Source organism: Achroia grisella, unplaced genomic scaffold, assembly GCF_030625045.1.
Source record: "Achroia grisella isolate CSIRO2021 unplaced genomic scaffold, CSIRO_AGI_Agris_v1 utg660, whole genome shotgun sequence".
Taxonomy (NCBI): domain Eukaryota; kingdom Metazoa; phylum Arthropoda; class Insecta; order Lepidoptera; family Pyralidae; genus Achroia; species Achroia grisella.
The window spans coordinates 3,867,456-3,893,732 of record NW_026712984.1 but is presented as its reverse complement, the minus strand read 5'-3'; the positions used below and the strand labels follow the sequence as shown (position 1 = coordinate 3,893,732).

At 35.5% G+C, this 26,277-nt stretch overlaps 1 protein-coding gene across 2 annotated transcripts; it reads right to left on the bottom strand.

Moving 5' to 3' along the window:
• Positions 1-1,632: 1,632 nt before the first annotated feature.
• Positions 1,633-26,277, bottom strand: LOC131849595 (far upstream element-binding protein 2). 2 transcript variants are annotated; one of them, XM_059199698.1, is made up of 16 exons: positions 26,059-26,277; positions 25,681-25,790; positions 24,825-24,991; positions 24,274-24,412; positions 22,636-22,801; positions 15,100-15,228; positions 14,316-14,504; positions 13,575-13,705; positions 13,132-13,213; positions 12,329-12,485; positions 11,423-11,583; positions 10,758-10,928; positions 10,327-10,453; positions 9,627-9,868; positions 9,046-9,248; positions 1,633-3,026 (listed from the first exon to the last, which is right to left on the bottom strand). In XM_059199698.1, exons 1-15 carry the CDS (start codon positions 26,140-26,142, stop codon positions 9,048-9,050), a joined length of 2,256 nt encoding a protein of 751 aa, XP_059055681.1. In that variant the 5' UTR covers positions 26,143-26,277; the 3' UTR covers positions 1,633-3,026; positions 9,046-9,047. The 2 variants fall into 2 exon arrangements, with proteins under 2 accessions (XP_059055681.1, XP_059055682.1); XM_059199699.1 differs by having other exon boundaries at positions 13,138-13,213.

The following is a 26,277-nucleotide window of genomic DNA, read 5'->3' as shown; positions in this document are numbered from 1 at the left end:
AAAATGCCTATAGTATTCTAAACCTTAGTCAATAGTATGATTTATAATCCATTTATTTTGCTGCTGGCGTTTAGTGTGTTATCGATGTACGCTGTCCTAGGTACCGTCATTGTTTTATTTTTATGGTATTCCATCATCACAATTGAATACTTACGACTAAGCATATAGAAAGCATATTTCCTAATATAACGCCCTAACAATCTTTTCACTCAAATATATGCAACACATTCCCTACACATTTTAGTAATGGTTACGGTTAGAAATATATGTACATCAATTAGACATAATGTAAAGAATAGAAATATACTAGAATCAAAGTTCCATTTTTATAGACGTGTGTAGAGATCTATCCACCACAAACTATCATCGTTCCTCCTCTGATTTTTATTACCATTTTTACAATTGACTAAATTAAGAAAAATCTAGAGTAGTTCTTGTAAGTACCACAGTAATTACGTTACTATTCTGTGTCTTTATTGTCAGTTATTATTCGCAGCAAACAAACTCATCGGTAAAGAAGACAGGTTGTCACCTGTCACTTTAGTATGTATTGTATCGGATTAGATCAAGTAGATCTTTATAAACAGTCAACTAATTACAAACTTAGTAGAAAACTCTATAATAAACCTCTACGATTTCAATAAAACTTGGTACTTCAATAGCAACAACATACATACATATTAATATTTTTAATATTATTATTGTAAATGGATTTTTTTTAAATTAAAAAGGTTTAAATACATATTATATGTTATCATAAAACCATTTATTGCCAGTAACCAAAGTTGTCTTTTCATATATATTTTCTGGTAGTCTAGATTTACCTAACAATGTCCCCCACGTTCATATACTTACAGTTAACAAAACCATCTCATTATTGTAGATATATTTTACTCAAAACTTACCAAATCTTTAACTGCAAACCACCATGTTAGCCAGCATTTTGTTCTGGATAACTCATTGCATCGTCCCGAGGACAGTTACATGATTTCTCTATTGTAATTACGTACTGTAGGCAGTTAGGTCTCCCACCTTTAACAGACCGACAATATGAAGGCAGTGGTGTAGTCACAAATTGGAAATGACACGGCATTGTACACAGTATCAAAATCAGCACAGAAATACAGTTACGTATTAATAGTACAATGGGCATAGAATAAAGTAACATCAAATGCAACAGAAGTGTGAGTTTTGAACAATACAGATATGTGATAGCAAGGCATAGTGATAGGCGGGCACAGATGGGGCCTTGCTACATCGCTGTGAAAGGTACGTCAAGATAAAATGCAAACCACATATAACTATATAGTAGTACCGATTGTAAGTCACCAACATGATTAAATACTAAGTTGTAATGACAGAATGGTCTTTGAAAACACCTAAAACATATCCACACATCAGCCAGGAATTCATAAATTAAAGTACAATAGTCGTAGAGAACACTTTAAAAAATGCACATAATCATGATCATCAAATAATATATGCAATGATATGAGACCGGTAAATCAGAATAAATATACATGAAACCACAATGTAATTACGGTGCAGTGTGAATTAATCTTTATAGGGTCACTTACCTCAAGGTTCTGTGGAGAGAAACCATAGTTAGAAATAAAATGAACACACAATATGTCAATAACATACACTTTATCTCTTAAATATTAATACAAAAGTTGAGGGACATCCGTCGTGTGCCAATGGATCGCGTTATAATTTTATTATACTGAACAATGTCGGGGAATGTAGAATAATATTACATTACCTTTTTACTTCTGCTATACACTGTCCCTATGGGATAATTACCGAAGCTATAACTTAGAAAAAAAAATACATATTCTAAATCGTGTAGCATATATGTTTACAACCTAATGGTCTGGAAGAATAGCAAGACCGAACGTACTAATAGTAATGCCTATCTTACACACCTATATATTTTCATATCATGATAGTGTTTCAGCTTTACGCCTCGCACCTCGCGGGGAGGGGTAAAGCCAAAACAGCGGTCGACAAGTAAGAGATTATCATGTTACACACAATAAAAATTACAATTCTATATACTAGTCACTCAGTGGTGCGTTACCTCGACTCCGCGGCGACGAAGTATCTCAATGCGATCGCACCATGGCGCTCTAACGCTCCTTCGTCCGATTCTTATTTAAAAGCAGTGTGGTACATTACAAACCTGGACAGATTGTCAATTGGCACAAAATAATTAACGACAGTTCAATAGGTACATGGAAATACGAACATAGGTAATTACACAGTCGAAATTATATATATGTATATATTGACCACACAGCCGTGATTTGTTAAATTTAGTATAATCTCATGTATTGATACAATTTACAAATAAAACATTGTAACCCACAAGAAATAAATTGATATGTAACGGATTTCAATGCAAGTAGAGCGCGAAATCGTTTGATTGGCTATTGGCGTTTCTTTAGCGACTGCCAGCGTGTCTAGTTAACCTAAATGCTGACAAAATTATAATGCGGCATAAAATAAAAGTCGACGGCGTATGTAATGCCCGCACAATGAAGTTAACCGTTCTAAAAACGAATTAGTGCAAAGAGAAGAGAGACCTATTCGTATTTATATAACTTATGAATAAAATTAAAAACATTATGTTACGATATATCTAATTAATGTCTTTTACATTATGTCGTATTATATTGCGATAGAGAAACGTCAATGTAGGAATAAAAGCTTATATTAAGTTGACATACAATGCTTATTGAATTGACAATTTTTCTATAACAATTTTAAGAATACAAGGAGCTATAACTATAACCATTATTGTACAGACTGTACTTTGGAATATATAATCAAAATTGATTGCGTAATATAGTGACCTAATTTATTTTTTTATCTTTGAACGATTGACTATTTTATAATAGTAGTGTATATTATTTATTGTGGGTGATCGAAGGGCGATCGTGACGTGTGTTTTAGTAAAAATTTTGCTTAAAATAACATTTACAGGCTACATCCTCTTGTTTTCTTGATACTCGGCAGTCAGCGCTCTGCAATCAGAACAAACGAACATGGCAAAAAGGGCAAAACAGTAGATTTTGGTAGTTTTTATATAAATTTTGGTATTTTTTGCGTTCTCGTGAGCAGGCAACCCCGGCACAGGCCTACATCTGCAACACTACATACACTAAACAGTTGTATCAAAACATAACCGTGTCGATACACCATAGAATTAAATCATAATGTAACAAACATGTTTCTGTAATACTAGAGCCAATGTTCAAGGACTAAATTCTACTAAAAGAATATTTATTAGGGCTGTCAACTGACATAGTAGAAATCTATTTTAAATTATAATTATGTTGATAAATCACTTAAAGTATATATTAATCATAAAAATAAAAGCTAAAATAAATACCTATAATACTATTTATGTTACTTAGTAAAATCTTACACAATTAAAATAAGTTAATAAGTTGTTTTATGGCATTTATATGAATAAGAAAAATGTAACGTAGAACTATTTGTAAAGGATATAACCAACCCACACCCAGTGTTAGTAATAACGGAGATACCCAAACAACAATCGAAATTAAAAGAAAAAAGTGAATGAAAGATGTTTCTAATAAAATATTCTACCTGGTTTTAGGATTGGTATATCCTTTATTACTAATTAGTATCTACTACCTGTAGTATAGGTAGGAGATAGTGAATAATAAATTGATTATTCAAAACACTAAATATACAGCTGTTAACTATATGTATGTATTAGTTATCCATTATGAAGCAATATCCTGATTCACTTTTGTGCTGAACAATACCTGTGCTATATATCTATCTATATTTACGCCAGGATCCTTACGTGGTAGGCAGAGCTGTGCTGTTACATTACAATTTAAGACTAGGGCAAGACATACTACATTTCACAAATATATTATAGCATAAAATAAAATCATAATTATTGTATAGTAATTACATTTCAGTCATGCAAACTGAAAGAGATTACAATTAAATACATGCGATAAAAATTTAAAAGCCTGTAAAATAAATATTATACTCGAATTAATGTACCAGTGACCCAAAAATAATACTATGAATGACATGCACAAAGGTAAAGCAGTAGAAATAATATTGTAATAAGAATCCTATAAACATTGTACGAAAGTTGATTTTAAAATGAATACTTTTAACGTTTTTTTTATTTGTTATAAATTTTAAGTTATAAACTCAGATCATCTAAAAAATATCCGTTGGAACACTATGCAATCAAAAGTGGAGCCACGTAACTACCGTGCACACATTTTCATCTAAAACCTACGTTCAACGCTAGTCAAAATCTGTCGAAAATAATTTTTTATACGTATATTCGCTTTCCCGGTTCCAAAATTGGTTAAAACACAATCATGTTATTTAAAAGTATAATCGTTGCCGGATTCAACATTCAAAAATACAAAAACTTATTAAAACTAGTGGTGGTCCAGTGGTCGAAAGTCGACCATAATTAATTCAAATTTAATGTTTGAAGATTATTAAGGTTTTATTGTCAAAGACTATATATATATATACATGTGTATATCGAATACGTGGTTGTGTATGTAATGATTTTTTAACAGATTTATTGGTATTTATTATGCATAATTTTAATAAAATACATTGGCAATCTGCCCTCTTTCTCTATATATACTATAAGTATAAGAAATAACACTCTTTTGTATTGCTTCACGTATTAATATAATACAAAATTCAGTCAAAATATAATTTCTTTAGACTTTTAGTAACCATTACAGGCAACATATAATATTTTATAATACTTTCTAACCTCACACATTCATAAAAATATACCTAAACTTTGTAAATAGAAAATGTTCCATTAAATAATTTTTAGGGGACTTAGGTTATGAATTAGCAATTTTAAGTAAATATAGACATAATATTTATCTGTAGTACAAATATACAAATAAAGACATAATTTATTGGTTTTATTTTCATCAAAACTACGGCTTTATTTCAGCCACTTCCATATAACTGTTGCTTATCATCACAGCTACATAGGAACATATTTATGTTATTTTTGTAACTGGATTGGACAAGCTGATGACCCATCTGATGGTAATTATCGTCGTCTATATACATGAATAGCATTACAGGCAGTGTACGTGATTTGTTTGGGCAGGAAGAGAAACACGAGCGGTGAAGGCAAATGTTGACGTATAAACAAAGGGGCCCCTAACATACACACGGGTCACGTCCCGGGAGCTGCTCGGAGTTTCTCTCTGTTCCATACTATCGACGCGACAACCGCACGGTGAAACCTTTTCCCCTTCGACTGACCCCCGTCCAATTTAAACGATATTACGACTGACTGAATCGAGGTTCGAAGCCCTAACGGTGCCTTCAGACTAAATAGTATCCGTCAGGCAGGTCCCATAATCCTTGGACTATCCTTCCAACGGACGACAGGACTATCGTCTGGAGAAGCAGTAAAGGCCAGCTGCGGCCAACAGCACTAGATTAGTCCGGAAAAATAAGTGAATCCATGGAATACTAACGAGTTCCTCTCTTATCCGAGGCACAACACTTTGTTATTCCAAAAGACTGATATGTCAAGGTTCGGTACCTGTGACCCTATACTCGATAACCAGGTGAATTCCATTTCACCTCCACACGTACATTCCATTTTATTCTGTTCTACCCTACTAACGTTCGGCAGAGAAGGGGATTGTTAGTAATATGGCTGTGTACCATGTCAGGTTAACCTCCACGTTGTTTCCCCTGGAAACCATCGTGGTTAATTAGCATTTGCCAAGATGGATTGATTTGACTTTATGCTCGTTTTATCATACTCCACTGATGTCCTGACAGCGTATACCGTTAGCGCAGACGGGTGCATCATTGCATTATCATCCATAAAAGAAAACAATAAGTACGCGCGAGAAGTTAGGAAACTAATGGCTCCATTGCTACTTACTATACCATGTTAGTCAAGTGGATATCGAATTCGTCATAGGCTAACTGATCTTTTATGTACATCTTCCACTGGCCCGCCACCATATACCGTTAAAGCAGGCAGGTGTCCCATTATCAAATATTGAAAAAAAAAAAAAAAAACATACGTCCGTAGAACATTTTGAAAGTTTATCTTATATATATTATCAATTTCCATTTTCATTCCCAACAGCAAGATTATTTGTTTAATCAATAAGATTCTAGAAAGAACTGTCTTGAGCCACCACCAAGAATAATAAAATAGGAAAATCATTCATGCTAACAGTTGATTGAACTGAATATTACAGATATGTATATATGATAATTTTACATCTGTAATGTCTTCTTGTAAGAGATAAATTGTAATCAAGTACAGTCAAACGCAGATAGGCATAAGCTAGTACATATATATTACACAAATTAATAGCATTGATATTTATAACAGTATCTAGTAAGCACATTATAATACAATATTAAAATAAATCAATATAAAGTAATACCTATTATAAGAAGTGTATATTAGATTGAGTTTCACGTAATAATTCCTATGTCCAAAGAAACTTTAAAATGAACGATTAACGTTTAAAATGAAATATTATCTATACATATAAATAAAATTTGAGAGTCTGTAATATTGAAATAACCGTTTTCTACTACATGCATATAAAATACGGTACATACACCAAAATAACATTTTTTACAATTTTTGTTCCTCTGTCCGTTTGTTCCGGCTAATTTCTGAAATGGCTGCACCGATTTTGACGAGATGTAATAAGGAGTAACTTTACTTTTATTTTAGAAAAATAAAGTTAAATTCCACGCGAAGTCGCGGGTACAGCTAGTAGAAAACAATAATGAATTAAATTTTTTTTCAAAAGTTATATTTTTATTTCCGTCTTTAGCCTAGTAAAGTATGTAATCTCACGTTATAAATCTACTTTTATTTTAGGAAGTACTGTGTTATAATTTTTTGTGAATAAAAAATATACGTTTACTATGTTAGCGTGTAGATTTAAGGGGGTCTTCCTATGTGATGGGTTGAAAAAATCGATTTTTTTTTTCATAAATTGCTCCCTTAACATGTCTAGAATACGGTAGTAAAGCGATTTTAGAAAATTCGAAGTCGTTTTAAAGATACAGCAGGTAAAAGAAAGAGCGGTTCGGAGCGGTGAGTTGGCAGTTAGAGACCGGGCCTATTGTGTACCGTCGGCTTTATACCTGGCCTCCCTTTTATTAATATATTTGTTTATACAAGTTTAGACACGTTTCTACAGACTTAAACAGAAAAGGAGCATAAATTTTAAAGTTATCCAAGAAATTACAAAAGTCTACGGATTAGCAATTCGACGCCATCCAGATTCGCTTGAAGATATGAGAACGGAAGTTTGGGCAACGTACTATCACAAATGTTCTTCTGATGAAAACCCTCAGCATCAATTTTGTCCAGAAGGCGAAGACAGTTGGTGTAAATGGCGTAAGGCTAAAGCTAATAATGAACTGGACCAATTTCATCACGATAAACCACCTCTAATTCCGCAAGTCCATTTTGGAGTTATCAAACCGGTTTTCGAAGATTTATCGAAAGACGTTATATTAATTCGTTGTTTAGGAGCAGAGACACAAAACAATAACGAATCTTTGAATTCTTTGATTTGGACTTTCGCTCCTAAACATCTTCATTCTGGTCCCAAAGTTGTTGAAATTGCTAGCTACTTAGCAGTTATTATCTTTAATGAAGGTTTTCAAGGTATTTTAAAAGTTATGTCGATTATGGGATGCCCTGTTGGTCGTGAAGCCCAAGCGTATGTTGAGAAACGGGATGAAAAGCGAATCTTACGCTCTGAGCGGCGCGTAAGTGATGTCGTTAAACAAGCCAGGATTGACTCAAGAGCTGAACAATCTGCTTTAAAAGAGTTTCACGAGGAAGAGGAAGGAATACTCTATGGACCAGGCATCGCCGATTGAGAGTAAGTTGATATTTTAATAGTTTTTAACGGACTTGAAACTTTAAACGCGTTTTTCTCAAAACTGTGTTTTTCAAACTTTCCTCCATTGTATCTCAGAAACGGCTGGACCGAATTACTTGAAATTTACAGGGCACACTCACTATATGTAAACGCATGGAATGAACTATTATCAATCGAAAATTTTCAAAACTTCGATTTTTTTATAGCAAAAAACAAAAAAAAAACGCCTAATTTGCAACTTTTATTTCAAATGTCTATCAAAAATCCAATTTTTTTTATATTCATTTGATTATAGGTCATTCCGTGCTTTTAAGCCTACAAATTAAAACGCCGTTTTTTTTTTTTTTCAGATAAGCCGATCAGCCGGAATCGTGGAGGAAGTGGGAGCTCTTTTTTTCGAGGCGGGGGTGTTCAGAGCGCTGTAACTCTAGTTTGACTGAATATTTTTAGCTGAAATTTTATATTTATACTGTCCAAATATGTGTTAATAAATGATAAAAAAACTTGAAGCTCTAAATATTTACTGGTCGTAGAAAAAAAATCCTAAAATATCCCTAAAAAACAGGCCGTCACATAGGAAGACCCCCTTAAGTTAAATTCCACGCGAACGAAGTCGCGGGTACAGCTAGTAGAAATAAATAATGAATAAAACATTTATTTCAAAAGTTATATTTTTATTTCCGTCTTTAGCCTAGGTGCAACCTGTGAGAGTATTTTTGTAAAAAGGGAAACGGAAGTATGTAATCGAAAGCTGGGAAAGTGTGTAGTTGTAGAGTTGGCTTGCGGATGTTATAAATCCATTTTCCGAAAGGTTGGTACTTTGATGTCAGAGTACTCTGGTGTTATACATTATGTTTTTTTCAGTCATAATTTATTCTGAACAAAAATGTTTATACCGTACGTTTACTATGTTAGCGTGTAGATTGAATTAAAGAGACATGGGTGTATTGAAGTTCTCCGTTACTGGTGGTTCGGGGTCCGAGGGCGCCGATTCATATTTATTGTGAACTAAAATAATTACATCATACATTGTCAAGGATATATTTCGTGAAACGCACTCTTAAACGATTACTATGTTAGCATGTGATTTAAATTAAAGGGAGATGTGTATACTGACGTTCACTGCTGGTGGTCCGGTCCGGAAGGCGCGTACCCTGGGTAGGGCGCGTACCCGGGGTACACTCCGCCCGGGTACACGGGGTACTGCGGGTACTGGCCGCCCACCATGGGCGAGCTGCCTCCGGGGGCGGCCGGGCTGGGCGTGGCCTGCTGCGGCGGCTGTGGCGGCTGCTGCATACCACCGGACCCTTGCGCTTGTTGCTGATGAAGACAAACTTCATTGTGAAATCCAACGATTCGGGCGATTTAAGTACTAAAACTTCACTGTTGTTTTAGTATTTAACCCATTAAAATGACTACAGCCACCATTCTGTATAAATAAATTTCAAAATTATAATTTTAATTAATTATCAAGGACATAATAAAAACATACTGTCCTTACAGACACGTGGAGCAATAAATACTCAAAAAAGCAATCAAATATTTCTAGTAATAGTTTCTAGTTAGCGCCATTCCATTAACCTTAAAAAAAACCCCATCCATAGACGTATGACGCACGTCGTATCCGACATATGGACGACATTTAAAAACAGAAGGGCACTGTTCTAAATTTAAAAATATAAAACAACAGATTCATACCTTGAGCTTGATCTGCGCCTCGATGGCCTCCGCCTCCTTGACCTTGCCGATGTTGCGGTAGTACTCGGCCCACTGCGCGCTGTAGTCGGCGCCGGCGGGCGAGCCCCCGGCCGGGCCCGCGCCGCCCGCCGCGCCCGCCGCGCCCGCCGCGCCCGGCCCGCCCGGCCCGCCCGCGCCCGGGCCCGGCCCCGCGCCCGCGCCCGGGGCCGCGCTCGCCGGCCCGCCGCCTCCGCCGCCGCCACCTGACACCGCTCTCTTATTAACTACGTCGCAAATTGACGCCTCGCGGATAACTTCAAACTCTATACGTGCGATTAGGAAAATTACGGGAGCTGCCGATATCATACTCATGTATACGAATTAAATTTATTCTCGTTAATGTGTTTACTTAGAACGACATTTATTTAAAAGAGCAACATACGACTCTCTTGCTCGTTCATTTTAAGATGAGTCTGCGTTCCGAATGAGTGGTAGAATAAAAAATAACTATTCAAGAGTGCTTATAGTAAGTTTAATTGAATAAAGATGATTCTTATTTATATATCTTCATGTTGCAAGGAATCGAACCCGCGATCATCCTAAGTATCCCATCAAGCCACCGTCCGTTGTTACCTCTTTGTCTTATTTATTATCATTTTATATATAATTGTGTATGTAACTGTATTTTTGAGAAGAACAATAAAGAGTTTCATTCATTTACCTTGCTGCTGCTTGGCCTGCTGCTCGATGGCCTCCGCCTCCTTGAGGAGCCCCAGCGAGCGGTAGTAGTCGATCCACTGCTGCGAGTAGTCCGCCTGCCCAGTCGCCGGGTTTATCTGCATTTGTTGCTGCGTGACAGATAAATGCAGCTCGATACATTCACTAACTGGCCGCTAACTGGCCACATCTCACCTACTTTTATTGTGGGGTTAGGGCTTTTGCCAGGTGCTTTATGCTTAACAATGAGGAGAGGTCGATAGTTTTCATCTCCTCAGGATAGTGTATACTTTCTAAAGGTAATATTTCATTTATGCATGAATGGGCTACAAACACATAGGATGTGTAATGGTGTTTCGTACAAGTTTTATAATAATAATGTAACTAATCGCCTTACTTATAATAAATAAAAAGTGATAATCTGTGATTGTTTACCTGTGGCTGCTGCGCGGGGTTGGGTTGGTGCCAGTGGGGGTTGTAGCTCCAGGCGGGTGGGCCGCCGCCACCACCGCCGCCACCGCCCCCGTAGAACTCCCCGCCGGGACCGCCACCGTTGCCGTTACCACCGCCGCCATTGTTGCCGCCATCTTGTATGAAGTTCACCGGCTGCACATAAATACTCATTGTTAATGTTTTAATACTGGCCACTATCGTAGATTTTTTGAGTAACATTCAAAATTTAATATTTTAAACAGACAATGTTTTAGTACTGGCCACAGTTGTAGATTGTTTTTTAATTCAGTATTTTGAGTAAAATTCAAAATTAAAATTTTAAACACTTTTTACTTTGAAACTTTTTTAGTTCTAATGAACGCAACATTATAGTGCATCGTTTCGTACCTGTTCACGCTTTGTACTCTAATGTAATTCAATATTAGATTCGTGTTTTTTCTGTGCTAAATGTGAATCGGCTACTATCTATTTTTGATACCCCTAAATGATAAGATTTGCCCAACGCCAACATTATTTTTTCCACTATTTTTTACTTTTTTATAATATAATTAAAAATTACATACAACCCCAAATTTTCACCCTTCTATCATCAACCTATATATTTTAATAGCGATATATATGATGTATTTATAAAAGTGTGTACGTACCATGCCGACTTTCTCCATGATGAGCCGCTTGCAGGCGTCGACCGCGTCCGGATGTCCGCGGATGTAGAACGTGCGCGTGTTACGATCGGCGCTGGTGGCTCGCCGGTCCACCTCGCAGTGTGCACCAGTTTGGGCGTTCATCTGCTTTATCACTTCACCACCTGGCGGGTACAGTGTTATCATCAGAAGAAGGAAAAATAATGTAATTACTTGAAATTGAATGAACATTGGAGTTGCCAGTATCTGTGGTATATTTGTGTATAGTGCTAAATAGATTTATATTTTTATTTTGTTTTGAGTTATAGTATTGAGTCTACACTCATATTACAATGTGGGTATAGACTCAATAAAGGTCGGAATTTGATAATTATTAGAAAAGTTCATAACGGTAGTTAAGTTTCCGCACTGAATATTTGTGTAGTACTGAAATTGACTTCTGCAAAATAACACCTAATTCAAGAAAATATACTCTATAGTCTTACTGGGAAAAATAACCATAATTTAAATTAATTATGCTCGAACTAATTATTCGATTCGACAAATTCTTACTATTGGGCGACCACTAGTAATAATAATTATCTCACATTGATCATCCCTTATTAGAGCTCTACAAACATCGGTTCAATAGGTACAGCCTATCGTAAATGGCTGTTAAATCACTAATCCTTGCCGATGAGGAGGGAAAAGGGATTGTTAATAATGTGGACTACTAACTCCATTGCTAACAATATACCATGTCAGAATGTCAGATTGACATACATTTCCCCCTGAAAGACATTGTGATAAATTTACCACTAAGCTAACTGACCTGACCGTATGCCCATCTTATTCTCCACTGGTGCCCCGCCAGCGTAAACCATTAGCGAATGCAGGTGCACCATTCCATTATCGTCCATAAGACCTTACCCCTGCCGATGATCAGGCCGCACTTGACGTTGGAGACGGTGAAGGTGACTCGTATCTCCGGGTTCTCCTGCCACTGCTGGAAGTCCCCGCGGTCACCATTCCTTTGACCCGAGCCTCCGCGGCCGCGTCCGCTCGATCTCACTTCCTGATCTCGTCTCTACATCACATCCGGAAGTTTTATTCCGTTATTATATTCACATGGATTTGGGACTGTTAGTTTAGGTTAGTGAATAGAACATATATAAATTGGCCCGGGTGTGTTATCCAAATTAACGAAGAAAGACTACTGACAGAAGAGAGTGGTGACCAAGAAACCAATATTATTATTTTATATGTTAGTCCTTAAGGTATATATAATACTAGCAGATCCGGTCACGCGTTGCTGTGGCTAAGGTTAAATAATATTGAGGCTATAAATTAAGATGTAAGTTATCCTCCTATCTTGCAAGTTGGATCAAATCACACAAAATGTGCAAATCAAATTTGCAATCGGTTCAGTAGTTTAGGAATCTATCGAGGATAAACAATGTGACACGTAAGTTTTATATATAAAGATGGGCCAATATTGTTATTTAAATAAAATTATATTATTATATTAAAAGTAAACTCATGAGTTTAATTTGTTCGGTAACATTTCTCATTTTAGTCTCAATGAGGTATCACTGTATTTCTGTTTTTAACAAGTTTCTGTCCACAACCTGATGAATATGACATTCCATTTAGAGAGTATCATCCAACATACATACATATTATATACATACAAATAAACTTTTTAATATATTAATTTTCTGATATTAACTTACACCTACATTGACACTTGAAATCAGGTCGTCAATCATTTGTCTGGCCTGCTCCACTTGGTGCGGTTTGCCTTGCAGGTAACACCTAGAAATACAACTTTAATTAATGGCTTGTAGTCACATAGCCTTTGTTCAGCAATGAACGTCTTCCGGGCTGAGATGATGATTAACATATAGGTTGCTATATGAATCCTACTAATTTGGAGACACTTTCTAGATGACTGAAAATATTCTGCTTTCTAGAATAGTATATATTAACCGGAGAAACGAGTATGTAGAATGACTAATGATATTATGTCTGATCATGTCCAAAGTATGGTGGTCCAAAGCATAAGGTATGGTATACAAGAAAAATTCATCATGATGAACCTATTCTCCCGATTATTCTTCAATTTTGAAATGTACTGTGTATTGCATTACTATGAACAAATAAATTAAAGAAATACCTTTTATCTCCAGGACCGTCGTCCCTCTCCTGATGAAACTGCACCCTGCAGCCAGTCTCTGCCTGGATCTTTTTGATCATGTCACCACCGCGGCCTATTACTACGCCTACCGCGATTTTGGGTACTAAGACCTGATGAATAAAAAACCATGTTATATTTCAAGTGTATTTGTGCTGTCATATTTGACTCTCAGTCTCTCTCTCTCGTCAGTCAGAAGATCTACAATATGCCAGAGCCCAAAATGCTTAGGGTATACACTTTCATGATTTACCTTCATTATATAAAAACTCTTTGAACAGTTAAGTTAATCCTTGTTAATACTGAAATTAATTGCAGTGCTATTGCAATTTGTTACCGTCATCATTCTGTAAAACTTATTTCCTAAACTATGTTGTGTTAGAAGTTTTTTTTAAACCTTGTGGGGTCGCTGCCTATATCGTTTTATTAATCTCTAAACTCAATCAATTTCAATATCTGCACCAGTTGACCTATTAAATATGAATATAAAAAAAAACAATATTTAATTTAGTATATTAAAATTCAGATTTACGCATGTATCTTTATTGTAAATATAAGTTATCATATTTTAAGAAATGAAAAATTAAAGTATATTGAGTTTCTTTTTACAACAATAGGGACGCGGACTGTCCACCTGCAACACGGCGCCGAATATGCTTAAGACGGCACTGATTATATTACTTATCATACAGATGCGTCTTACAGTATGTATAATACAATCACCTCAGTAGAATTAGTGGCCAGTCCGTTGCCTTGTTCCTGTGGTGAGTAGACGTCGTCGTACTGCGGCCGTTGTCCTCCAGCGCCGCCACCACCGCCACCCTGCAAGTCCTTCTCGGCCAGCAATTCATATACTAACTGCTTGGCGTGCTCTACTTTAGACGGATCGCCTGATATACGCAGAGGCTTCTCCTGTTGAATTGAAAAGATAATTTTTATAGTGTAAAACAAAGTCGCCGTAGTGGTCTGGTCGCATGTATCTTTTATATCATTTTAAAGCAGTTTTCAGCAATAGATTGGAGTTAATAAGTGATATAAGACAGAATAATATTTTTGTTTATGGCATAGGAGAGCAACGAGCTTGCGCCTTACACGATGGTAATTTATTACAAACTAGCTACTCGCCCCGGCTTAGCGCGGGTCTACATGTATTATATATGTAAACCTTCCTCTAGATTCACTCTATCTATTAAAAAGACCGCATCAAAATCAGTTGCGTAGTTTTAAAATTTTATGCATACATGGACAGGGACAGACAGCAACAGCGATTTTATTTTATACTATATAATAATGATGATTGTAACAGTGATTAATTTAAAGTTTTGTATTTATTTATTTTTTGTTTTTCCGGACTACTCTAATGCTGTTGGCCACAGCTGGCCTTTACAGTTTTAGTTTAGTCTGAGAGCACAGCTAGGGATTTGAACCTCGGCTCAGGCCGTCGTAATTTCGATCCCCGTTTGAACGGGGGGATCGATCAGAGGGGGGCAGTTTATATTCTACTTACATATTCTGTGTTGGGTCCATCCTGTATGACAACCATTTTGGCGCCCGATTGCTCTTGCAACTGTTTGATCGTCTTGCCATTCTTGCCTATAATCAAACCCACTTTGGGCCCTGGTAACATTATTTCCTCCTGTTAACAAAATTGTTTAATTATTAAACCACCAAAATGGAGAAAGAAACTATTAAAATAAGAATTTTTATTGATTATAAACTTGAAAAGATAGGATTACAGATGTAATATGTAAAATAAAACATGCACAATAACATGGAAGAAGACAAGAAACCTGGAAGACCATATCCTAGATGATGTGTGTATGAGAATAAATTAAACAAACTTGAATAAAGCTGTTACAACAAATGAACAATATCATATTCTGAGAATACCATTGTACCCATTTGGTTGGGAATATTAAAAATAATTTAAATAAGCAATATAATGAATGACCCAGTCAATGTGCGTACTGAATACAAAAGGGCTGTTTTTGTAAGATAGACTTATGCCACCTCATTGTTAACTTACCATATGTTGGATGAGAACAATGAAACTGGTTATGTCGTAACTATGAATTACTTTGTTTACTGTACACATAAAAAACATGGCAAAATATAAACAAAAGGTTCGTTTTATTATCTTTATTCATTTAGGAGCTTAGGATCACAGTAGTGAGACTGTTAGCTCCATCATAGATTCTAAATTTATATTACATCCTGGTTAACCCGAGCAATTTCGCCTGCATCACACTTACTTGGTGTTTATCATTATGTTAAAATATAGAGCTCAATTTACATTAGCTAATTAACTTCGGTCTAGATGGCGCTGTGTGAATTGTCCTGAGATTATTATTATTATTATTACTAGGCAACTGTGATGTTAGCTGTATGTATAGCCTGTTTGTTAATCCCAGAGACAAATTTGATATTTCCGATGTTGCCAAGTTTTTTATTTTTTAAATAGTGTTTTGTCACTATCAGAAATTAATATTAATTACCCATTTTTATAGGTTATCCAGAAATAATGTGTGAGTTGTGTGTTTACTTAAAACACATTAACACAAAATTAATAAAGTATAAGTAATAATAAATATATGGTTGTCGTAGCTGTTAGAAATATAGAATAGTGTTAGAAATAATGTTAGAAAGATAGAATAAAAATGTTGGTTTATAGCTTAATACTATAAAATATACTATTTGTATGTAAACGACAAAAATGTATTTTTATGCTATATAATACAACAACAGTAATGGAAACACTAGTATATGTACATAAATTTCTAAGTAAATAAAAATTCTGTTGTGGAAAGGATATATGCATAAATCTTTAAAGCAATATGTTAAAATAAAAGTTTCCGATTAAACAAATCTGTATCGCCACTTCCCGCTATAGGAGGTAACATTATTTGAAAATTTGACATTTACACCTGTCAATTTAGTCTCCGAAATTAAAAAAACAGACTATAGCACGAAGAATTATTGGGGTAGAGTTTACAAATTCTCGTGATTATAAATCACGTAAACTAGTGCTTTCATTATAGCCCAAGAGCCCACGACTGCCAGACATACGTCATTTTAATAAACGTGAAAGTTCTTGTATGTGTGTCCCCAACACAGGTAAGAACGATCCCCAAATATGAAACCTGGATCGTGGTTCCTTTGGCAGGTACCAGGTAACAAAGGTGTAAAAAAAATCATACCAAATTCGTTATTTTAAGAAACTCCATATTTTCATATATTGTTCGTAGCACTATTATAACTTGCGCTGCTCATTGCCAGACACGTAGTGTGGTTCCAACCCCCCGCCGGGCCCCCCTAAACTATACTATTTTAGAAATAAACTTACGTCATTTTAATAAAGCTGAAATTTATATATATTATTGAGAGTTCTCTCAAACTGAGTTTCCTAAATTGCCAGACAGTTTTCTTGGTTCCTTATCATACCAGACTCATTGAAACCGTATATTGGGTAACAACGGTGTATACAATTTCATATCAAATTCGTTATTTTAAGATTCTCCATTTTTTCACATATTGCTCGTAACAGTATTATAACTTGCTCTGCTCATTGCCAGACCCTTAGTGTGGTTCCAACCCCCCGCCGGACCCCCCTAAACTATACTATTTTGTAAATAAACTTACGTCATTTTAATAAAGCTGAAATTTATATATATTATTGAGAGTTCTCTCAAACTGAGTTTCCTAAATTGCCAGACAGTTTTCTTGGTTCCTTATCATACCAGACTCATTGAAACCGTATATTGGGTAACAACGGTGTATACAATTTCATATCAAATTCGTTATTTTAAGATGCTCCATTTTTTCACATATTGCTCGTAACAGTATTATAACTTGCTCTGCTCATTGCCAGACCCTTAGTGTGGTTCCAACCCCCCGCCGGACCCCCTAAACTATACTATTTTGTAAATAAACTTACGTCATTTTAATAAAGCTGAAATTTATATATATTATTGAGAGTTCTCTCAAACTGAGTTTCCTAAATTGCCAGACAGTTTTCTTGGTTCCTTATTCCACCAGAATCATTGAAACCGTACATATATTGGATAACAACGGTGTATACAATTTCATGTCAAATTCATTATTTTAAGATGCTCCATTTTTTCACATATTGTTCGTAGCATTATTATAACTTGCGCTGCTCATTGCCAGACACGTAGTGTGGTTCCAACCCCCCGCCGGACCCCCCTAAACTATACTATTTTATAAATAAACTTACGTCATTTTAATAAAGCTGAACCTTATATATATTATTGAGAGAACTATTAAACTGAGTTTCCTAAATTGCCAGACAGTTTTCTTGGTTCCTTATCATACCAGACTCATTGAAACCGTATATTGGGTAACAACGGTGTATACAATTTCATATCAAATTCGTTATTTTAAGATGCTCCATTTTTTCACATATTGCTCGTAACAGTATTATAACTTGCTCTGCTCATTGCCAGACCCTTAGTGTGGTTCCAACCCCCCGCCGGACCCCCCTAAACTATACTATTTTGTAAATAAACTTACGTCATTTTAATAAAGCTGAAATTTATATATATTATTGAGAGTTCTCTCAAACTGAGTTTCCTAAATTGCCAGACAGTTTTCTTGGTTCCTTATTCCACCAGAATCATTGAAACCGTACATATATTGGATAACAACGGTGTATACAATTTCATGTCAAATTCATTATTTTAAGATGCTCCATTTTTTCACATATTGTTCGTAGCATTATTATAACTTGCGCTGCTCATTGCCAGACACGTAGTGTGGTTCCAACCCCCCGCCGGACCCCCTAAACTATACTATTTTATAAATAAACTTACGTCATTTTAATAAAGCTGAACCTTATATATATTATTGAGAGAACTATTAAACTGAGTTTCCTAAATTGCCAGACAGTTTTCTTGGTTCCTTATCCTACCAAACTCATTGAAACCGTATATTGGGTAACAACGGTGTATACAATTTCATATCAAATTCGTTATTTTAAGATGCTCCATTTTTTCACATATTGCTCGTAACAGTATTATAACTTGCTCTGCTCGTTGCCAGACCCTTAGTGTGGTTCCAACTCCCCGCCGGACCCCCCCAAACTATACTATTTTATAAATAAATTTACGTTGTTTTAATAAAGCTGTAATTTATATATATTATTGAGAGTTCTCTCAAACTAAGTTTCCTAAATTGCCAGACAGTTTTCTTGGTTCCTTATCCTACCAAACTCATTGAAACCGTATATTGGGTAACAACGGTGTATACAATTTCATATCAAATTCGTTATTTTAAGATGCTTCATTTTTTCAAATATTGCTCGTAACAGTATTATAACTTGCTCTGCTCATTGCCAGACCCTTAGTGTGGTTCCAACCCCCCGCCGGACCCCCCCAAACTATACTATTTTATAAATAAATTTACGTTATTTTAATAAAGCTGAACTTTATATATGTTATTGAGAGAACTATTAAACTGAGTTTCCTAAATTGCCAGACAGTTTTCTTGGTTCGACAACGATCAGAGCAAGTTATAATACTGTTACGAGCAATATGTGAAAAAATGGAGCATCTTAAAATAACGAATTCGGTATGAAATTGTATACACCGTTGTTACCCAATATACGGTTTCAATGAGTCTGGTAGGATAAGGAACCAAGAAAACTGTCTGGCAATTTAGGAAACTCAGTTTAATAGTTCTCTCAATAATATATATAAGGTTCAGCTTTATTAAAATGACGTAAGTTTATTTATAAAATAGTATAGTTTAGGGGGGTTCGGCGGGGGGATGGAACCACACTAAGGGTCTGGCAACGAGCAGAGCAAGTTATAATACTGTTACGAGCAATATGTGAAAAAATGGAGCATCTTAAAATAACGAATTTGATATGAAATTGTATACACCGTTGTTACCCAATATACGGTTTCAATGAGTCTGGTAGGATAAAAAACCAAGAAAACTGTCTGGCAATTTAGGAAACTCAGTTTGAGAGAACTCTCAATAATATATATAAATTTCAGCTTTATTAAAATGACGTAAGTTTATTTATAAAATAGTATAGTTTAGGGTTGTCCGGCGGGGGGTTGGAACCACACTAAGGGTCTGGCAATGAGCAGAGCAAGTTATAATACTGTTACGAGCAATATGTGTAAAAATGGAGCATCTTAAAATAACGAATTTGATATGAAATTGTATACACCGTTGTTACCCAATATACGGTTTCAATGAGTCTGGTATGATAAGGAACCAAGAAAACTGTCTGGCAATTTAGGAAACTCAGTTTGAGAGAACTCTCAATAATATATATAAATTTCAGCTTTATTAAAATGACGTAAGTTTATTTCTAAAATAGTATAGTTTAGGGGGTCCGGCGGGGGGTTGGAACCACACTAAGGGTCTGGCAATGAGCAGAGCAAGTTATAATACTGTTACGAGCAATATGTGAAAAAATGGAGCATCTTACAATAACGAATTTGATATGAAATTGTATACACCGTTGTTACCCAATATACGGTTTCAATGAGTTTGGTAGGATAAGGAATCAAGAAAACTGTCTGGCAATTTAGGAAACTCAGTTTAATAGATCTCTCAATAATATATATAAAGTTCAGCTTTATTAAAATGACGTAAGTTTATTTATAAAATAGTATAGTTTAGGGTTGTCCGGCGGGGGGTTGGAACCACACTAAGGGTCTGGCAATGAGCAGAGCAAGTTATAATACTGTTACGAGCAATATGTGTAAAAATGGAGCATCTTAAAATAACGAATTTGATATGAAATTGTATACACCGTTGTTACCCAATATACGGTTTCAATGAGTCTGGTAGGATAAGGAACTAAGAAAACTGTCTGGCAATTTAGGAAACTCAGTTTGAGAGAACTCTCAATAATATATATAAATTTCAGCTTTATTAAAATGACGTAAGTTTATTTCTAAAATAGTATAGTTTAGGGGGTCCGGCGGGGGTTGGAACCACACTACGTGTCTGGCAATGAGCAGCGCAAGTTATAATAATGCTACGAACAATATGTGAAAAAATGGAGCATCTTAAAATAATGAATTTGACATGAAATTGTATACACCGTTGTTATCCAATATACGGTTTCAATGATTCTGGTGGAATAAAGAACCAAGAAAACTCTCTGGCAATTTAGGAAACTCAGTTTGAGAGAACTCTCAATAATATATATAAATTTCAGCTTTATTAAAATGACGTAAGTTTATTTATAAAATAGTATAGTTTAGGGGGGTCCGGCGGGGGGTTGGAACCACACTAAGGGTCTGGCAATGAGCAGAGCAAGTTATAATACTGTTACGAGCAATATGTGAAAAAATGGAGCATCTTACAATAACGAATTTGATATGAAATTGTATACACCGTTGTTACCCAATATACGGTTTCAATGAGTTTGGTAGGATAAGGAATCAAGAAAACTGTCTGGCAATTTAGGAAACTCAGTTTAATAGTTCTCTCAATAATATATATAAAGTTCAGCTTTATTAAAATGACGTAAGTTTATTTATAAAATAGTATAGTTTAGGGTTGTCCGGCGGGGGGTTGGAACCACACTAAGGGTCTGGCAATGAGCAGAGCAAGTTATAATACTGTTACGAGCAATATGTGTAAAAATGGAGCATCTTAAAATAACGAATTTGATATGAAATTGTATACACCGTTGTTACCCAATATACGGTTTCAATGAGTCTGGTATGATAAGGAACCAAGAAAACTGTCTGGCAATTTAGGAAACTCAGTTTGAGAGAACTCTCAATAATATATATAAATTTCAGCTTTATTAAAATGACGTAAGTTTATTTCTAAAATAGTATAGTTTAGGGGGGTCCGGCGGGGGTTGGAACCACACTACGTGTCTGGCAATGAGCAGCGCAAGTTATAATAATGCTACGAACAATATGTGAAAAAATGGAGCATCTTAAAATAATGAATTTGACATGAAATTGTATACACCGTTGTTATCCAATATATGTACGGTTTCAATGATTCTGGTGGAATAAGGAACCAAGAAAACTGTCTGGCAATTTAGGAAACTCAGTTTGAGAGAACTCTCAATAATATATATAAATTTCAGCTTTATTAAAATGACGTAAGTTTATTTACAAAATAGTATAGTTTAGGGGGGTCCGGCGGGGGGTTGGAACCACACTAAGGGTCTGGCAATGAGCAGAGCAAGATATAATACTGTTACGAGCAATATGTGAAAAAATGGAGCATCTTAAAATAACGAATTTGATATGAAATTGTATACACCGTTGTTACCCAATATACGGTTTCAATGAGTCTGGTATGATAAGGAACCAAGAAAACTGTCTGGCAATTTAGGAAACTCAGTTTGAGAGAACTCTCAATAATATATATAAATTTCAGCTTTATTAAAATGACGTAAGTTTATTTACAAAATAGTATAGTTTAGGGGGGTCCGGCGGGGCGTTGGAACCACACTAAGGGTCTGGCAATGAGCAGAGCAAGTTATAATACTGTTACGAGCAATATGTGAAAAAATGGAGAATCTTAAAATAACGAATTTGATATGAAATTGTATACACCGTTGTTACCCAATATACGGTTTCAATGAGTCTGGTATGATAAGGAACCAAGAAAACTGTCTGGCAATTTAGGAAACTCAGTTTGAGAGAACTCACAATAATATATATAAATTTCAGCTTTATTAAAATGACGTAAGTTTATTTCTAAAATAGTATAGTTTAGGGGGGTCCGGCGGGGGGTTGGAACCACACTACGTGTCTGGCAATGAGCAGCGCAAGTTATAATAGTCCTACGAACAATATATGAAAATATGGAGTTTCTTAAAATAACGAATTTGGTATGATTTTTTTTACACCTTTGTTACCTGGTACCTGCCAAAGGAACCACGATCCAGGTTTCATATTTGGGGATCGTTCTTACCTGTGTTGGGGACACACATACAAGAACTTTCACGTTTATTAAAATGACGTATGTCTGGCAGTCGTGGGCTCTTGCTCTATTACTATCTTTGAATGAAACAACAGCAGTTGCTATTTACCGTGGTGGCAAGTCCGCCGCCACCCCTGGGCATGGGCGGCATGCCTCCTCCGACACCGCCAACGCCGCCGCCGCCGCCGGCGCCGCCCATGTTACCCATCGGGTTATCCGGGTGTTGTGGCGCGTTTTCCCGCCCCCGATGGTTGACTATCTGATTCACTAGTTCCCTAATGGAATAAAAATCACAGTTACATTTGAAATTAAACGAAATGAAAATTCTTTATTATTCTCGTCAAAGAATAAAAAAAACATTTACATACTATGTACAAATATATAAATATGTACTAGCTGTGCCTGCGACTTCATTCGCGTGGTTATCAAAACACTTTATACATATTTTTTGGGTAACTTGAACCGTTTACACAGCGTACACAGCGTACGCAACGGAAGCCCTCAAGTATGAATAATTTTCCCCCTTTTTGCAACATTTTTCACTGATGCTTCATTTCTACTGGTCGTAGCGTAATGTTAAATTGCTTAAAGCCTTCCTCGACAAATGGACAATCCAACACAAAAATAGTTTTTCAATTCGAACCAGTAGTTCCTGAGATTAGCGCGTTCAAACAATCAAACTTTTCAGCTTTATAATATTAGCATAGAAGTATAGATGAACATATAAGAAAGGGGTAATAATGGGCAGCCTTATCCTTGAAAAGCGATTTCTTCCAGGGAACCTTAGGATGGAAAGGAGCGGAGTCTGTTCGAGGTGTAACAATAATAAACAATTCCTAGGTGTATTTGTTTCTTACAAACTTCCAAAAAAATAATAGATACTGTTAGAGAATCTAATTACAATGTCAATATTTTTTATGTAATTTGAATGGTAAGTGAGCCTACAGTCCAGCTAATGGTAAATTCTAATTGTCTATATACATGAACAGCAACATAGATATCACGATTATTGACGCACGTATTACTATTGCATAGGACTAAAATGTATATCCTGTAATTTGATGACCTCAGTGGGCTAGCGTTTAGCACACCATCTTACTTCCAATGGTTGCAAGCTCAAATCCTAGATCTCAACATTTGTATGATTGATTGTATTGGTCTGGGCATTTCCTAAATATTTTTTTGTTAATAAATACATTATACTTATATGTATTCATGAACAAAATATTTATATCAGTTCTGTAGTACCATGAGCTCTGATTAGCTTGAGATTAGATCGCAATTCACTTTGTGAATGGTCCAAGGTTCCTATTATAATAATTATTAATACCACTGTCTTATCCCATTCATGCTCAGACACACAGCTTACAAACGAATTGCAAGCAAACTAAAACAAATATATGAGTACATGTGATATACAGGGCCGAATCTACCCACGGGGTTTTTGAACTGCAGCCCAGAGCCCCATGGATACAAAGGGGCCCCAGCCGTCACTAAAAAAATAGGCGATATTTAGATTAAAAAAAAAACTAAACCATTAAAAAAACCTATCATAATGTTGACAACCCTGAGACCAATTAATCCATCAAAGTGTGCATTTATCGAACGGAAAGTGAAATTCCTGGCCGCTTATTTTTGGTCCATGTATTTTTTTTAGTTGAGTAATATAATTAGGTAGGCCCCTAAGTTGTTTTAGCCCAGGGCCCCACAAATTTACGATCCGCCCTTGGTGTTATAAATAACTTACTTGGCTCTCATTATGGCCTCCCTTGAACCAGTTAATGTGCAGATGCGATCAGGCTGGCCACCTGAATCAGGAGCCATTTGGATCTTGCATCCAGACTCTGCCTGCAGCCGTGTAATCTGTTCGCCGCCGCGGCCAATAACTAGACAAAAATTGACAATACCATGTTAAACTCATTAAGGATGTCACATACCAGTGGCCTAAATTTATAATTGTGTGTTAAATAAATATATATATTTTTATATAAAAACATAGATATTATATATATATATATATATATGTATAGAGGCGGTGTAATATTTTCTAATAATAGTAATTTATTCATTACTTTTTCTGAAAAAAAAACTTTAATTTTGTTTTCTTTGAGAATTTAGACTATAATTATTATCTTCAAAAACTTAAGCATCAATATGCTAGTATTCATTAAAAAAAATGAGATAAAAAAGTTGTCACATTGTGCATTTAATTTTTTTTTAAATAAAAAATATATATATGACTGATCTCAGATTCAATATTGGCATTCTTGAAATAAAAATTGTAAATGATTTACTTACTAAGTCCAACCATTTTGTCAGGCACTCTAATACGTTCATCAATAGTCTGTTCCGGTAAGAAGCTAGGAGGGGCACTGGGCGGAGCCGCTGGGGGCCCACCGGGGGCACAAGACGCAGAAATCCGCGCCGCAGCCGCCGCCGCCGCCGCTGTCGCCGCTGCTGTTGCACTGATAGTGTAAAAAAAAACCAATTTAGTGAAATTTCTCACTGTTTCTTCTCAATTGAATGTATAGAATTAACTAGACTGGATGGTAGGGAAATATATAAATACAACAACTCAAACATCCTAAATAAAGTTAAGGTTTTTTAATTTTCACTTTATTTCCAGGGTTTTAAATTTATGCTAGACTATTTAGGCATGGCAACCATTTACCATCAGTATGCTTATTTGCCACCGAAGTATTGTAAAAAATATATGATTTTTTATAATCCTAACCACTGGACCTTTTTGATGCATACTATAATCTCTAGAAAACACAAGGTATTCTCACAATGTGAGGATGCTATGGAGTAAACACCTCTGTAACCGCAGTTTCCATATAGGTTCCAGAAAGCATTTCAGTAACAAACAACTTGTACTATAAATATCAATAAATAACATTACTACCATACATAACAGATAACAAACCATAAATTTTTAGGTTTTTGATCTTATAATCACTTTTTGTTCCATTTCTACGTCATTTTTTATTATACTAGAAATATGGTTATAATACCTATAAATTCATTTACTGAACAGTCACTTTTACTTTTGGTTTTCACTTCATTGAAATGAAAGACTAAAAAAATGCAATAAAAACGCGGGAAATACAGTGGATGTGCGATGTGTAAAACAAGATAACAGCTAAATACTCACCTCATTGTTTGTTGTTGATAACTACTTTCCACTGACGCCGATTTCTTCGGACTCGGTTCTGATCCCTCTTCCAAAGGTCTCTTACTACCACCTACAAGTTTTGCAGCAACCTACAAAATAGTTTGACACTAAATAAACAGTTAATCGGCAAAAATCAACTGTGCAATATGTACATTAAGGAATGAAAGCTAAAGAATAAAATTATGTAGGTTAGGTAAAAGGACAAAATTGAAGGTAGATGAACAAAGTTATATATATCAAAAGATGATGGTACTGTGTAAAAACGTTGTGAAATTCGTAAAAACATATTTTTGGTTAACTTCATTAATAAGCTATAACGCTGAGTAGGCGATATGATTGTAATAATGCAACACTCACCAATCTCGCACGTTGTAGAGCATTCGCATATCCTGCCGTCTGGCTATTATTTTGAAGCGTAGCCATAGAAGGATAATCACTCATGTTTGATTAATAAACACATTCAATCGTATAATATGCCAGCCATGAAAACGGATCAAAAGATCCAAAAATTACACGATTGGTTTGTCTCGCAAACTCGCGAGAGAAAGACGCGGACCATCGATAAACATAGAAATC